Source organism: Vulpes lagopus, chromosome 7 (genome assembly GCF_018345385.1).
Source record: "Vulpes lagopus strain Blue_001 chromosome 7, ASM1834538v1, whole genome shotgun sequence".
NCBI lineage: Eukaryota > Metazoa > Chordata > Mammalia > Carnivora > Canidae > Vulpes > Vulpes lagopus.
Window position 1 is genome coordinate 45328379 of NC_054830.1, and position 15774 is coordinate 45344152.

General features: G+C 40.4%; 1 protein-coding gene across 10 annotated transcripts in view; it reads left to right on the plus strand.

The window, feature by feature from the left end:
- Positions 1-15774, plus strand: part of ITPR1 (inositol 1,4,5-trisphosphate receptor type 1) — a 319907-nt gene that overhangs the window by 182584 nt on the left and 121549 nt on the right. For all 10 annotated transcript variants that reach the window (XM_041762303.1, XM_041762302.1, XM_041762300.1 and 7 more), the window contains 5 exons: positions 621-749; positions 5081-5201; positions 7748-7932; positions 11889-12037; positions 12975-13086. In XM_041762303.1, coding sequence (XP_041618237.1) covers positions 621-749; positions 5081-5201; positions 7748-7932; positions 11889-12037; positions 12975-13086 — 696 coding nt within the window. The remainder of the gene's footprint in view (positions 1-620; positions 750-5080; positions 5202-7747; positions 7933-11888; positions 12038-12974; positions 13087-15774) is intronic.

The following is a 15774-nucleotide window of genomic DNA, read 5'->3' on the forward strand; positions in this document are numbered from 1 at the left end:
CCACCCCCCTCCCCTCTGGTAAATCAGTAACTTTTTGAAAATTGAAGTATAGTTGACACATAATGTTATATTAGTTCCACTGTACAACATAGTGATTTGACAATTCTGTATGTTAGGCTACCGTAACATTTTTATTTCGTGAAAGAATGTTGTAGATTTGGAGAATATCACACACAGTGGACCTCACTGATATATTTGATTCTCTTGATTATGTGGATTAAGAAACCATGGCCTACAACAGGTGAATGGCTTAACCAGGAAGACAGTTTACTTTTAGGGGAAAGTAAAGACAACTGTAGGTACTATGCCTTTTGTTGCCTTTTAAGGTTTTAGATACGCCACACGTGGCTAGGAACTTGAAAGCAATGGCCTTTTAGGTCCCATACCAATTTTAATGTTTTGTCCATCAATATGTTATATCTGAGTTGACTGGCTTCTTTTTCTGCTTGATTTATTGTTATTGTTATTTTAATATCTTAGAGGTAGAAATATTGACCTACAAGCCTTTACCTTTCATTTGTTAAGGGTATCCAGCAGGAGTGGTCACAGATTTCTGAATTCTACAACTGACTTGCAGGTTTTGGCCTAATGTCTGTCTGAAGCATCCAATTGCCTTGCAGGCCTGTAACAACACCAGTGACAGGAAACACGCAGACTCAATTTTGGAGAAGTACGTTACTGAAATTGTCATGAGTATTGTTACTACCTTCTTCAGTTCTCCCTTCTCAGACCAGAGCACGACGCTGCAGGTAAGAAACACAAGTGCAAGTGCAGAATATTCATGGCCGAGCTTCAGCAGTGACTGTTGGTGCAGATTTGGCACTGAGCAGCTGTACATGAGCCATTCTGCAAGGCATTCATACAAGATGCTTTTCTGTCTGTGGAGGGCCCCTCGGCTAAGGAAGCACCTGAGGATGCTTTTCCATACCAGATAATTCTATCAGTGATTTATTTATTTTTTTTTCCCTTAAGATGCCTTTTCTTCTCCCTTCAATCTTATTGATTGCTCCCTTACAACCTCAGAAGGAGAAGCAGCTTTCAGATACATGCTAGCATGTTATTAACACTTTCTAAAAAACACATTTGGAGATCTCCATTCTAACTCCCAAGTGTGTGCCTAGAGTGCATCCAAAGTGGTGCATAGCGTGAGAGGCCATGACAGCCATGGCAGCGGGGCTGCTACATGGCGTGACTCCATTGGCATGTGTACTCCACTGGTTGTGGCGCTCCTGGAGTTGTGCTCTGCAGCAGCCTTGCATGAGGATTCTCACTGTACTTCCAGTTTCAAAGGTACAAATCCATGGAGCCTTGGAGATTATTTCATTCTTTGACTTGGAAAAATCATTCTTATTTTTATAACTTACATCTGGCTCAACTGCCTTGCAAGTCTTACTGCAGGTGCATTCGTACAGCCTGCAGAATAAAAGCTGATCTTAGTCTCCATTGGTCAGAAGAGAAATATTAACCATCCTTGTCATGGAAAGAAGTAGAGGCTGTCCTAGGGTTGATGGGAGGCCCAGGGTTGTTGGACTACAGACAAATAATCCTAACGAAGGTAAATTCTCCAAGGGAAGGGTGATTCATGGTCAGTATAATACTCACTGGTACATTAATTAGATACTGTTACATGTCATTAATATACAAAGAGTTCATGTAAGCCAAAGCAACCTATGAAGTAGAAGATCCTCATTTTGTTGCTGAGTGAGACTCAGAAAGTTTAATTACCATGCTCAGAGTCACAGCCATTAGGTGGAATAACCATGATTTCAACCTACTTCTCTCTGACTCAAAAACTTGAAGTATGGAATTTTTAGTGGGATAATGTCTATATATATTCTTGAGTAATTAGGAAGCAGAAACCAGTTGGAAACCAAGCGCGTGGGACACCTGGGTGGCTCAGCATTTGAATGTCTCTCTTCAGTTCAGGGTGTGATCCTGGAATCCCGGGATCGAGTCCGGGATCGGGCTCCCTGCATGGAGCCTGCTTCCCCCTCTGCCTATCTCTCTCTCTTTGTGTCTCTCATGAATAAATAAATAAAATCTTTAAAAAAAAAAAAAAAAAAGGAGGAGAAGAAGAAACCAAGCTCATGAGTTACTAGAGACCAGAACATGCTCCTCACCGAGTACTATTACACCAAGAGCCAACTAAGAAAGCTGCTTTGGTTACTAAGATTGGACTTGCTTCTTTTTATAATTTAGAGTGGCAATCACCACTGCAATGCCCATTCTTCTATAGATTGTGAAACAGTATTGCAAAACCAAAATGTCAAAGTAAATCAATCAAATTAATTGGAAAACCATTAAACAGGAACTTTTGGTTTTCCATCTTGGTCACTACTCTTTGCTCATATTGCCTTTAGTCTGAAACCAATTTTTGGACCACCTAATAAGCCAGAACTGTCAGAGAGATGAGTCTTCAATATCAATGTTGTAAGTTCCTAGTGAGACCCAGGTTGTCTATATCTACTTAGAATACAAAGTCCAAAGTAGTTTTAGCTTTGTTTTCTAAGGGGGAGCTAATGGATTTCTAAAGCATTTATTTTCAAGGAATACTATTTTTGGTGCTCTCATAGCCTGTCTTTTTTTGTTTATATGCTGAAAATCATATGCCTCATTTCCCCAGCTAGATTTTTATGTCCTTCCTGGCTTCCTTCCTTGTTTGTTTTTTTGTTTGTTTCCTTCTTTTCTTTCAACTCAAACATATGAGGAAGGAAAATGGTGAACTTGGGTTTGTCTGTGTTGCATTTATGTTGCCAACGGAATGTCTAGGAAGAGCTGGAACTGTGAGATCCAGGAAGGAAGAATACAATTTTGGAGACTTTTGAGCAGGATAAAGCTGGTTTCGAATCCTCACTCTGCCCTTTACCAACTCTTTGGACTTGCCTTGGTCACTGAACTTCAGAACCTCTTTGCTTACATTTGAAACAGGAACATAATACCAACCTTGCAGGTTTTTGTGAGCACTAGAGATAATGTTTATGAAACATCTGGCATAATGCCTGTCACATAGGAGGTGCTTTATAAATAGGAACTTGTGCTTTTCCCCACTAGACTGTAAGGTACAGTAAGAAAGGCATAGTTATGCCTTATGTGCACAGTTGCCTCAGGTGCTGCTCTGTCCCTATTCTTGCTTCGAGCCTGGAACCTAGTAGATGTTAACTCTTTGAGATAATAAATGTATCTGTGAGACACAGGAGAGGGAAATAGTAGAATCCAAATATAAACATTTCCTGATTGAAATAGAAATTGTTTACTAAAAGAGACTGAGCAGAGTGCAAATAATTAAAGACAAGATACAAAAGAGGCCAGAGGAAGGTCTTTATCACAGACACAGGATGGGATTAAGAACAAACAGGGCTTCATTATCTCAGAAAAGGGAGGATTTTATGAAGAAGGTGATGGGTAACCATGTTCTTTAGTCAAAGAGGTCACATGAGCTCATGCCCCCAGATTGCCCATTGGAAGGGGTAATTAGGAGGTAGCTACCCTGGCCAATTAATTCATCTTTTGTTTATCCAGGGGTCAGATGGGAACAGAGCAGAGACCTAATAAATATTGGTTCACTTGAATAAATTTAGTCAAAGGATACTTTTTTCTTTGAGTTTGGGTTTTGGGTTCTCATCCCAACTCCAGCATATACTAGCCAGTGGGATGGGTGATGATACCACTGTTACTTTCTTGGGTCATGGTGAGAAGGGTACAGTGAGATATGCAAAAAGCACTTAGCACGTGGGAAGTGTTCTCCATAAATGGCTTCTCTTATGGGACCCTTGTGCTCAGGAGCTTAATATCAGGGTTTCTCAGCCATTGTCTCAGGATCTCTATGATCCTGTCCTCTATTAGTAACAGTTTGCTCTCTTGGGTGGCTGTGAGGTGTAGAACAGAAAGTACTTCCAAAAAAAAAAAAAAATGAGATTCTGGTTTGCAGGTGAACTTAGTGGAAGGAGCACAAAGAAGCCAACTCACTGCTCTGCCACCACTTATTAGTTCTTTTGTATACTTTCTTTTACCGTTTCTGGGGCTCCAGTTTTTATTTATAGCATAAGGCAATTTCGTGTGCCACAGGGTTGTTAGTTGAGGTCCTAAATGAACTTTGCTTGAAGAATGTGGCACTTATTATGTGTAAGTTTCTGAACATTGTTCATAGAACAGGTTCTGAATTTTTATTAACCTGCTGTATTTTCATCTAATAGAATTCCTCCCCCTGCCCAGCACTTTCTGTTGTTTTTTTTTCCATCTCAGAAACCTAAGTTTTTCAGTGCTTTTTCTCTTTGCTATATTTGCTGTTTTTTGGAGGGACTACCCAAGTCCTCTTCCCCCAGATTAAAAACCAGTGGAGTGACTCACTCTACACAATAATGCTTGCCTTCCAGGTCTAAAGCTACCCTGACCCAGGTAGCTTCGAATAAAGACCATAATAACTTTGAAATGCATTCAGAAATCACTGTCAAACTGATTAAGTAAACATTGTTCTTTCATTTTAAAAAGAGTATAGGTTTATACTGTCATAGGGATAGATCCTACTATAGAGTTAACTTATTAGTAAATGAATACTTAGAATAACCATCAGAACTATCTTCTGTTTAATATCATTGGAGACATTGCTAGAAATAAGTAAGCATTCTCGGTGAGATCCACTTATCAGTTTGTTTTTTGCTGATTAAAAACACAGGTTCTACTTATAGGAAATAGTGTCTGGAAAGAACTTTGGGTTAATCTGCCTCAATTCAATGTATTGGGTGAAGTTAAAGCTTAGGGACCTGAGGTAATTTGCCTCAAGTCCTATAGCCAGTTGGTAACTGGATAAGAATACCCATTTTCAGACAATGATTCCACTGTTTGTTCTTCTGGTCAGACTTGGATGGTGTCAGGTTTGTAAATGACCTTAAAATGCTTCTGATTTTTTCCTCCTTGGGCTAGGCAACTTCTGGAATCCTGCTCATAACTGGTCACCCCTTCTCACTCTTGCAAAGAGTCTTACCATTAACGCATGGTTCAGTGCAATGTCTGTTTCTGATCAGCATATCAGTGATCTGTGGGAAAGTCATACTACCTGTCTCTTGGCCTCTCTTCCTTGCAGACTCGCCAGCCTGTCTTTGTGCAACTGCTGCAAGGTGTGTTCCGAGTTTACCACTGCAACTGGTTAATGCCAAGCCAAAAAGCCTCTGTGGAGAGCTGTATTCGGGTGCTCTCTGATGTGGGTAAGATATCAGTGCAGTTTGGATTGAGTGCAATGAAAATGAATTGCCTAATAGTAATAAAGGCTGCTGTTTCTTTAGCACTTACTCTAGCTCTTCTAAAGCCCTGCTCTCAGAAAGTTGCAGAGGCAGAACTAGCACTGAGGTCTTCTTGATTGCTTAACCCTTGCTTTTATCTACCAAGCCAGTATCTCCCAAAGTTAAGAGCCAGTAAGTCCTAAAGAAAGCTAGGCTTTGAAAAATAAGAATCTATGCATGAAAAAAAAAAAAAAAAGAAGAATCTATGCATGGTTCAATGTTAGGCAACTCTTGGCAAGTCACAGTACACACGAGCTAATTCAAGGCTCTGAAAAGTTTCTCATTCAAGAAACTAGTTTACTCTAGTAAATGTATTTGACCCTATGGAAACTTCCTGCAAAGTACACGTCAGATCCCAAGGAACATCCTTTCTCAGAAATGGTACACTGATCCCTTTTGCCTCTCGATGATAAATGGTGCTCCCTTCCTTCCTCCCCACCCCTCCCTCGTCATTTCTCTGGCAGCTTTGAAAGGAAGTCATGAAAATTACTGCTCCCTTCACCCTGACTTAATCAGACTCTATTCCTTAGTCCTGCTCCCCTTCATAAATGTTAAGCAAAGGAATCATCTTCCCGCCTAAATTTAAGAAAAGTTATCTCCCCATAGTAGCTATTTAGATCCTGCAGACAGGCAGCAGAAGAAGCAGGAGGGTTCTTAGTACTGTTTAGTAGCTGTCCAGCAAATACAGATAGTGTTTATTAGGGTTTCCTGCCTGATTTCAGTCACCCCATCCTGATTTCCCTGAGTCTTGTCTGGTAGGTATTGGTGTCTTTTTATTACTTACACAGCACTACGTCACAATAAGAGATGAGGCTTTTGAAAGTGTGTACATTATAGGTTCATAATGTGATATCTCAGAACCAGGGCTCTGAGAAAGTATCGCCAAAACTCACTCCTCTGCCCATACAGGATCATACATCATGAAGTTGTTGTGTAAAGTTTGGGCAGGTTGCCGAGTTGACCAGCCCAATGCTCATTAGGAAGATGCAATGTTTTAATTGTCTTGGCACTGAGAAAAGATGGAGGGAGGTGATGTCTGTGAAGTGGCAAAGCATGAAAACAGCACAGCACCGCAGGAATTCAGATCTGTATTCCTTGAGGGATACCTCCTCCTGTCTAAAATCACACCAAAGTTTACTGTTTTCATGGTTTATCTTCAAAAAGATTATCCGAGGCACATAGTTGCTAGCTAACTATATGCTATGCATCCTGGTTTTTATTTTTATGTTATTTGTATCGTTTCCCCAGATTTCTCACCTGCTTTATTAAAGTGTCAGAAATTTGTTGGCTGGCTGATGGTTCCTTTCCTCAAACTGTGTGGTTTTTTGTTTTTTGTTTTTTGTTTTTTTGGGATTTAAACAATTGCTTCTCAGATTGCTTCTTCCAGGGTGTTGGTGTCATTTTTACAATTAGATTCAGGTAATATAGCACCTTCCTTGCTTCTCGTCTCACAAAGCATTGAAGACAGGAAATCGTTGTCTTGTTTTTTTGGAGGTTGTTGGATTTTCCATATGGAAAAAAGGATTGTTGGTCTTATTTACCTTTTTTAATTAAACTTTTTATTTTGGAATAATTTTAGACTTATAGGAAAGTTGCCAAGATAACACACAGAGTTCTCATATATTCCTCATCCAGTCTCCTCTACTGTCAACATCTTACATCACCAGGATGTTTTGGTCAAAACTACAAAACAGATGTTGGCCCAATGCTATAAACTAAACTCCAGACTGGGCACCACTTTTTTTCGTAAATGTCCCTTACCTGTTCCAAGATTTAGTCTAGGCTCCCATGTTGAATTTAGTTGTGATGGCTCCCCAGTCACCTCTGGTCTGCAACAGTGCCTCAGACTTTACTTGTTTTTTATGGCATTAACAGTCTTCAAGAATGCTGGTCAGCTGTCTTGTAGAATATCCCCCCTTGTGGGCTTGATTGTTACTTTTCTCATGATTATACTGGAGCTTAAGAGGGGGAAGAAAAGAACCTAAATAGGAAGGATAGCTTATGTTATTATAAATGTTATCATTTGTATTATGCTTGGCTTGAATTGGCATTTTGTAGATTGTTGTGTAGAATATCACTAAGACTTTTTGGAAAAAATAGTTTGTTAGCCAAATGAATCCCCATCTTGATAATTCTTAAAATGTATGAACACATAAGATACCTTAGGATGTAAATCACTGAAGAAACCATTGAAGCTTAACTGACTTGCCTAAACTTTGACCTTAGAAGATGTTAACATATCTCTAAGCTACTGCCTCCTCCCCACCCCACCCCCCAAATTTACATTGAAAATCCCTGACCAAAGGATGGAAAAGTTCATTTGAGCTCCTCAGTGTTCACATTCAGTGCCATGCAAGTGACATGTTTTGGGCATGGAAAAATCTACCTGAGGGGTGATGGGTAGTTAAGTCTGTCTTTGGGGCTTCTCCCATGCAAGTTGGAGGCTCATGAGTCTTCTTTGTTCTGTGTAGCCAAGAGCCGGGCCATTGCTATTCCTGTGGACCTCGACAGCCAAGTCAACAACCTCTTTCTGAAGTCCCACAACATTGTACAGAAAACTGCCATGAACTGGCGGCTGACTGCCCGCAACGCGGCTCGCAGAGACTCTGTTCTGGCGGCTTCTAGAGACTACCGGAATATCATTGAGAGATTGCAGGTAATGCCTGGTCCAGAGAGGAGTGAACCTGAGCCTGACCTAATGTGGTTCCCACACAGCAGTGCATCCATGAGCCAGAGAAAAACCCAAGTTTGGCCATAGAGAGATGTCAGCATGTGAGAGGATAGTCAAGTACAGTAATACATGTAGGACCAAGAAATGTAAAGCTACTTGGGAAGAGAAAAGCTCCTAACAAAGTCATGGTTTTTAAAGGTTATTTATAGATTTACAGATTTCTTTATGTAGAATGGGGACTCTGCCCTTATCAGGAAGGAATATTTAAGTATTACAGAAGGATACTTAAAATAAGGGCATGAGAGCTTCATTATTTTTATCACCCTGGAATATTTAGCCTCTTGAATCAGATAAGCATAATAATGCCTAAGAAAAAAGTTTTTGTTTTTTTTTTAACTGAAAATAAAGTATTACTAATTCTACCTGGATTGTACTTTTTTCTTAACACCTATGAAGATATCTGTCCCTTTGTTAAGGGGAGAGTAGTGAGTATTAGGTGTATGTGAAACACTTAAACATACGTCTTAACATTGACATCTTTAACAAGCTCTTCAAGGGATTCTCTCACAACCTGGGCCACAGTTGGAGATTCTCACACTAAAGTTGAGCCTGCTGCAGCAGTTAAGGGCATGATCTCAGGCCAGTGCCTAAGGTCAAACCCCGACTCCATTGCTTAGAAATGATGTGTCCTTGGGAAGGTTACTTTATTTCTCTGTGCTTTAGTTTCCTCATTTGTAAGGTAGGATAATAGTAACACTTCCCTCAGGGGGTTGATATGAGGATTACAAGGCTAGTTCTCAGTGCCTGCCTAACAAATCACAACAGCCATTATTTCATGCTTTTCTATTGTTCTAGAGATTGGCTGGCCTCAGTAAAGTGTTTCTTTTTTTTTCTTTTTTTTTTTAAATTTATTATTTATGATAATCACACAGAGAGAGAGAGAGAGAGAGAGGCAGAGACACAGGCAGAGGGAGAAGCAGGCTCCATGCACCGGGAGCCCGACGTGGGATTCGATCCCGGGTCTCCAGGATCGCGCCCTGGGCCAAAGGCAGGCGCCAAACCGCTGCGCCACCCAGGGATCCCAGTAAAGTGTTTCTTACCCAAGGTCTTGAATGTAGTAGTTTCAGTAAGATGGCAGCTGCAGTTGGACTCGTCTTAAAATCTTGCGTATGTTGGGTAGTTGATGTTGGGACCCTCACTGGAGTTGTCAATGGAAGCATCTACATGTAGTGTCCCCACGTGAGGTTGGTGCTTACTTGCAGCATGGTGCCAGGTCCCAAGATCAGCACTGAGAGAGAGTGAGAGAGAGAGAGAGACAGACAGTGGAAGCTATAATGCCTTTATGACATGGTTTCAGAAGTCATATAGCATCACTTGTGTCAAATTCTGTTGGTCAAGGCAGTCACAAGTGTCCACCGAGGTTCAAGGGAAGGGTCATATAGACCACCATTTGATGGGAAGAGTGTCAGTGATACAGTGTAAGAAGAACATGCAAGAGAAGATATATTGCAGTGGGCATCTTTGGAACATATGGTTACATATATGTGGCATAGGATAGAGCTGGTGTGTAGTGAACACTTGATCAATGACAGCTGCTATTATGATTATTACTATTACTGTCATTGCTGTTATGACTGTAATAGTTATCATTAGATAAAATAAATGAATCTTCATGAGGTTACATAACCTGCCTAGAGATGCATTCATCGGCCCCACTTATCCTAGGCACTAGGGTAACAGTAGTGAGCAAAGCCACAAATGATCTTTGCCTTCATAGCTTCTCGAGTTTTGGAAGACAGACAGTCAGCTAATCACATGGATACAAGTAAAATGACAAGAGAGACAATGCTGCAGAGAAGTGAGAAGTGCTATGGAAAGCTGATGAGGAACCCAATTGTGCCCAGAGCTGGGATGGTGATCCAAGAAGGCTTTACTGAGGAGTGACATTGGAACCAAGATCAGAGGAATGTAGGACTTTCTTAAGGAAAGGAATAGAAGGGAAGAAAACAGCAGGTGAAAAGAACATCATATGGGACAGAATATGACACATTCAAAGACCAAAGGAAGGTTAGTGTGGCTGGAGCCCATAGAGCTGCGAAAGTAGGAAGGAGTTCTTAGGTGAGGGAAATATTTTCGTCCTTACTGTGACAGACCAGTCTTAGAGATAATTTGGTTACAGTGCTTCCTGACTACTATATTTTTAAAGGGGAGGCATATTGTAGATTCATAACTTTGAATGCACAATATTTTTGCCTGGTCAAACTAAATGAATTACCTGCAACCAAACACACCAGTTTCTTGTGCTCTTCTTGGATTTATTGTATATTCTTGGGGAATAAAATATGTAACCTAGCTAATGCTTGTTATGAAGATCTGACTAGTGGCTCAAAGGATCCTCCTTATCTAATGATTTATTGTCTGAGTCTCTGTAGTTACAAGATTGCCTAGGACAGCAGAAGTTATCATAATGTAAGAACATTCACTTGCAGACTGACTGCTTATATAATTTATCCCCATTGATACATCCCCCTCACTTAACACCAGCATATTTCCCTACCCATTGCTTCACCATTCTTATCTGTTGGTCTCTCCTTGATTGCTGAATGTTAAACATTTGACAATACAATGCAAGTCAATTGCAATGTAAAGTTCAAACCTCGCAAAAGATGCAGGATTGATGAATCTGATGTTGAAGAACTGCTTCAATCCCTTGCAAATGCCATAGAGAGCTTTATGTACTCTCAAAAGGGAAAGTGAGAGAATTTTGCAAAAATGACCCTCTTTTTGACTGCTTTGTGAACGTCAATATGAATTAAGGGGTATTACAGTATGCTCTTATTGGGAAAATTTCCCCCTGCCAAAGAATTTGATTGATTTATGCATTCTTTATGTATCCTAAATATTATTGAGTGATTACAAATTTTGTTAAATATAAGAAAATAATATTCACATGTTTTCATTTCAGTTTTGGGGTAAAAGATAAATCAGTTCTTCTTTGAACATTCCCTGTGAAATTTGGATCTCCTGTTGAGCTGAATGCAATTTAAGTGGCCTTTCCCATGCTAATCTCCTTGGTTAACTAGGCCTGCCTATATCATCCAACATGCTGTGTTCAGCCCCTGTCTTAGCCAGCATGCTTCTAGTTAGGTTCTGAGCTACCAAGCCATCCAGCAGACTTTAGCATCTTTTGAAGATAATTTCTCATCTGTTTTCTGCCATTTGCCTTTATATGGTGTTTGTCGTGTTGGTTTTGCTGCTCTTTCAACTTCTCTCTGTTTTCCTCTCCTACAGCTATGTGTTTTGCATTTGAAGACCATCATGCTATCAGGGTACATGTATTTAGCATGTTGATACAGCATGTTCATTCATTTGTGTGCTCATTTTTGTATGACTTTTTATTATATGAATAATACGTGCTCATTGGAAATAATTTGCTAGTACTCACAAGTACCCATTTATGGAAGAAATTTAGAATCATCTGCAATCCTACTACCCAGAAAAAAACAGTAGTGATGTTTTGATAATATTTGGTATATATCCTTTAGATAGTAATGTTGTTTCTAAAAAATTGGATCATATAATCCGTGGTATTGTTTAACCATTTTTTTCACTCTCACATTGTAGACATTTTTCCATGTTGTTGAATGTACTTTTTGCATCATATTTTGAAGTTTGTGGAATGATCCCTTGAGTGGCATAAGGATCATCTCAGTAGAAGGGCTGGTGGGGCTGTTTTTACCTTGTTCTCTGCCTCAGGAACTAGGGCTTTAGATACCCCCGGGGCAATGTTTAATAATTTGAGAAATTTACCAGACAGTACTAATAGGGTACTCTAACCTTGCCTAGCTTGTGGTCATTTTTGAGGTCAGAAATGAATGTTCTCACCCTCCTGTAGTGAGCCTCTGCCTGAACTGATCACCAAAGCTGTACTTCTGTTCCAGGACATCGTCTCAGCCCTGGAGGACCGTCTAAGGCCCTTGGTCCAGGCAGAGTTATCTGTGCTCGTGGATGTGCTCCACAGACCTGAGCTGCTTTTCCCAGAGAACACAGATGCCAGAAGAAAGTGCGAAAGTGGTGGCTTCATTTGCAAGTAAGCAGCCTCCCGCTCTGGGGTGGTCGGTTGCAGAGCCCTGCTGACCAGACAAAGCACTTGTTCATGAAGAGGCAGACGCCCGCCTGGTTTTTGACTTTGATGAGTACAAGGTCATGTGTTAGAGTCCTGTTCTGACCTTCTAAATTAAGTTTGTGGGTTTGGATGTACTTAAACTTGTTTTGGTGAGAATTTCTCCTTTTAACTGCATAACCGATCATCTTCTGTGCCACAAGAACTGACAGTGCCTGCTGTGGGCTTCAATACAGATGAAGAGAAGTCATGGCCCTTCTGCCCTCAAAAAGCTCAGACCTACCAAGACCCCACAGTCTTTTCCTAACATCTTTGTGGTTTCTTAGTTTATGCCTTGGGACATGATCTAAAAGAAACAACTGGTTCCATGATCAGAAATCTCTGATTGGTTGGTTGTTTAACTTGAGAATGGACTCTGCCTCTGAATTTCACACTTTGCTGGTCCCCTCAAAGGACAAGAAAGACTATGGAGGAAGGAACAGTGTTTATTCTCCTTAATGATCATTCTCATGGGGTTTTTTATACTGGTGGCGTATTTTAGTGATATCAGCACTCCTTAGTGGATAAAAAGCCACACCCCATAAACTCACAGGCTTGAATGGACCTCTGTCCTTCATCTCCTCTCCCTACAATGTCTCTCCCTCCTGTGTAGTAGAGTCCTGCCCGTGAGCCCTTTTGCTGTTACTGACCAGTGGGTGTCGCTGTTTAGACGCCATTGAGCCCCTAACTGGCTGCTATCCCTACAAGTGAATGCACCGAAGCATGTCTAACCTGGGAGTCCTTGATAAATATTTGTTCATTAACTGACTACTTACAATAAGTTGCTTGTGAAGTGTGTGTTTGTTTAATTTAAAGATCATTTCAGGGACCTAATGCATGGTTCTCCCCCCTCTCCCTCATTCAGGTTAATAAAGCATACTAAACAGCTGCTAGAGGAGAATGAGGAGAAACTCTGCATTAAGGTCCTACAGACTCTCCGAGAAATGATGACCAAAGATAGAGGCTATGGAGAAAAGGTACTGAACTTTATTGTCTTGTCAAAACAAGGTTTCGCTATTAAATTGAAGTGGGATGGTGGGTTAGAAATCCACTGTATTCAGGCATATTGACCCGAAGGGACTTATTTTTTAAAGCTAATTATCCTGTCATGAAAGGTAGCTAAATCATATGCCTTCTCTTTTAAAAGTCATATATATTTAGTTGTCTTATAGGCCGCTTGCTATGTAATTTAATGTCAGAGAAATAGTAATAAGATTTTTCATCTAAATTCCCAGTGGAAATGCAAATGCCTCTTGTGTATCAAGGTTTGCATTCCTGAGTTTTGGGTTCCAGCTAAGCATACCTGTGGGTTTTCTTGCTTCTTTCTGGTGAGATGTTGCACAATCCTTCCAGTGTACTAAGAAACTCCCTCCAGTTCTAACTGGAATTAGGACAGGCAAACACATCACCATTTCTAGCTCAGACTGGGAAATGGGCAATCCCTGGGACATGCTGCTTCTTGGCATAGGCAGTGAGCGAAGATGGCAGAGACCATTCCTCACACTTTTGATTTTGGTCCAAGTGGGATAAAAACAATCTCATTGCCCCTCCTTTCTACCCACCTCCCTTAAAAAAAATTTGAGGCCTGATACCAAAATTCCACCAGTTTCCATTTGAAGGTAGTATGTTCACCATTAGTTTCCTAGCCACTTGAGCAGCATTTTCTGAGTAGGTAAATCCACTGATGTCATTGATTTGTCAAAATACCCAGTAAGTCACTGATTCATCCTTGTAAGAAACCTCGATAATTAAATCACAGCCGCCTTTGTCATAGTGGGTGGTGGCAACCAGGTTATTCCAAGTATAGCAGTTTGTAGGGATCTTGATTTCTGATGAGGCAATATTCTATGTAAATATTAGAACAGTTTCACATGTGAAAATATGAAAAATAAAACAGCAAAGTACACAAGCCCTTTGCAGTATAAATTCCTTCACCATCCCCAAATCACAAGGCTTTGAAATATCACTATAAATTTTAAAAATACATAAATTAAAAGGTGAATGAATGTGAACTAATTAGGAAATAAGTGTAGCTTGGTGGCAACTTTATGGCAGAAACCTGCTAGAAAAGAGTTTATAAATGATACAAGTGAAGGACCCCTTGTAAAAATGAGAAATGATAAGACGTCATGTTCATACAAACACTTGTAGAGACGCCTATTGTAGGTCTTACACTGAAACAAAAGGAATGGGCAAAGGTTAATAGCAGAGAGTACCAGACAACAATTAGCATTTATTTCAGATCTTTATTTTTCTTAAAGTGAGTTTTAAGAAACATTTTTAAAATATAATTCTAGTTACAGAAATTCACTCTTCATGATAAGATACAATCCACCAAAAGGGCCATAACTAGCTATGAGTATATTTGTAGCTTTGGGGGTTTAAAACTTGATTTTATAATGTGGAGACCAGTTTTCTCTTCTTTAGAATATCTGTTCATTTCTGTGACTGAGATTTTTATAGTAAACTTGGTCTCTACTCCCACAAATGTTACAAGTTGTGATTATACTTCCATTTCTCTTGTTTTTTTTATATCATGGAAATTAGAAAAGCTAGGAGTCGAGTCTGTTGCTTGGCAATTAAGTACCTCAGAGTCTTTGGGACACAGGGAAGGTATGCTTCCCCGCTCACGTTCCGTGCCTGATGGTGCTAACTGGGAGAACATCGTCACAGACCATGGGAGATACTGGGTCTGAGATGTTGTAAAATTATCTGTTATAAAGCTTATGAAAAATGATAGAGCCTGGGACTTTAAGAGGGCAGTAGGTGGAAATCACTATAAAAGAGTAAATTGTCAGAGTTTAGAAGAGATTCTTAGTCCCTGGCTCACATTCTTTTTTTCAGCTGGTGAAGAAATTAGCCACACCCAAGCAGAGAGAGTCTTAAAGGAAAGATGGCATGTCTTTCCAGTCTGGTTGGGGCTCTCCTATCCCTTCTTGAATATGAAAATACCATAGGCAGATGTGGAAAATGCCATGCAACCAAGGAAGACTTTCCAGAAACCCATGTTAGTCAACATCTTTAGTACCTATAGCACATACTGAGAATGCTTCTGGCTCCATACTTCGTGGGAAAATGCTACTTAGCTATTCACATTGAATTTAAAAGAGTTGGTGGGGGGTGGGGGGGTGTTGCATTAAACCATTTCCATTTCTTCCGCTCCGGTAGTGGGTATTAAATTCGTCCTGTTTTAGTAAAGCTTTTTGAAAATGGTTTTGATGCTTTGCTGGCTGTCCCTGTTTGACTAAAGATGCATGACGTATGGGGCAGGCCAGCTCTTTCAAGAGTGGAAGGAACCCAGAGCCAAAGAACTAACCTTTCTCAGGCAAACCAGTTGGCTTTAGTTGATAAAATAAATGAGGTGTTCTTTGGACTGGATGCTCAGGGCACAAGGGCAAGTGTGAGGTCATTTCCGTCTTCCTGGCCCAATTTTCCTATTAGTTGTCTTTTAAGTAGAATTTGTCCCATGACTAACACCCTCCTGGGATGTCCAGAATTGTTCTGCCTCTCTGCCTGGTCCTGAGTCTTCATGGCCATAGTCTGGTCTGGCATCCTTTTGTCCAGCCCTCTCTCCATACATGAGGCCATGGCGGAGAGCTGAAGTGACTTCCCAAGGTTACATGGCAAGTGTGTGACAGGATCAAGAAAGCCAGGGTCCTGAATGC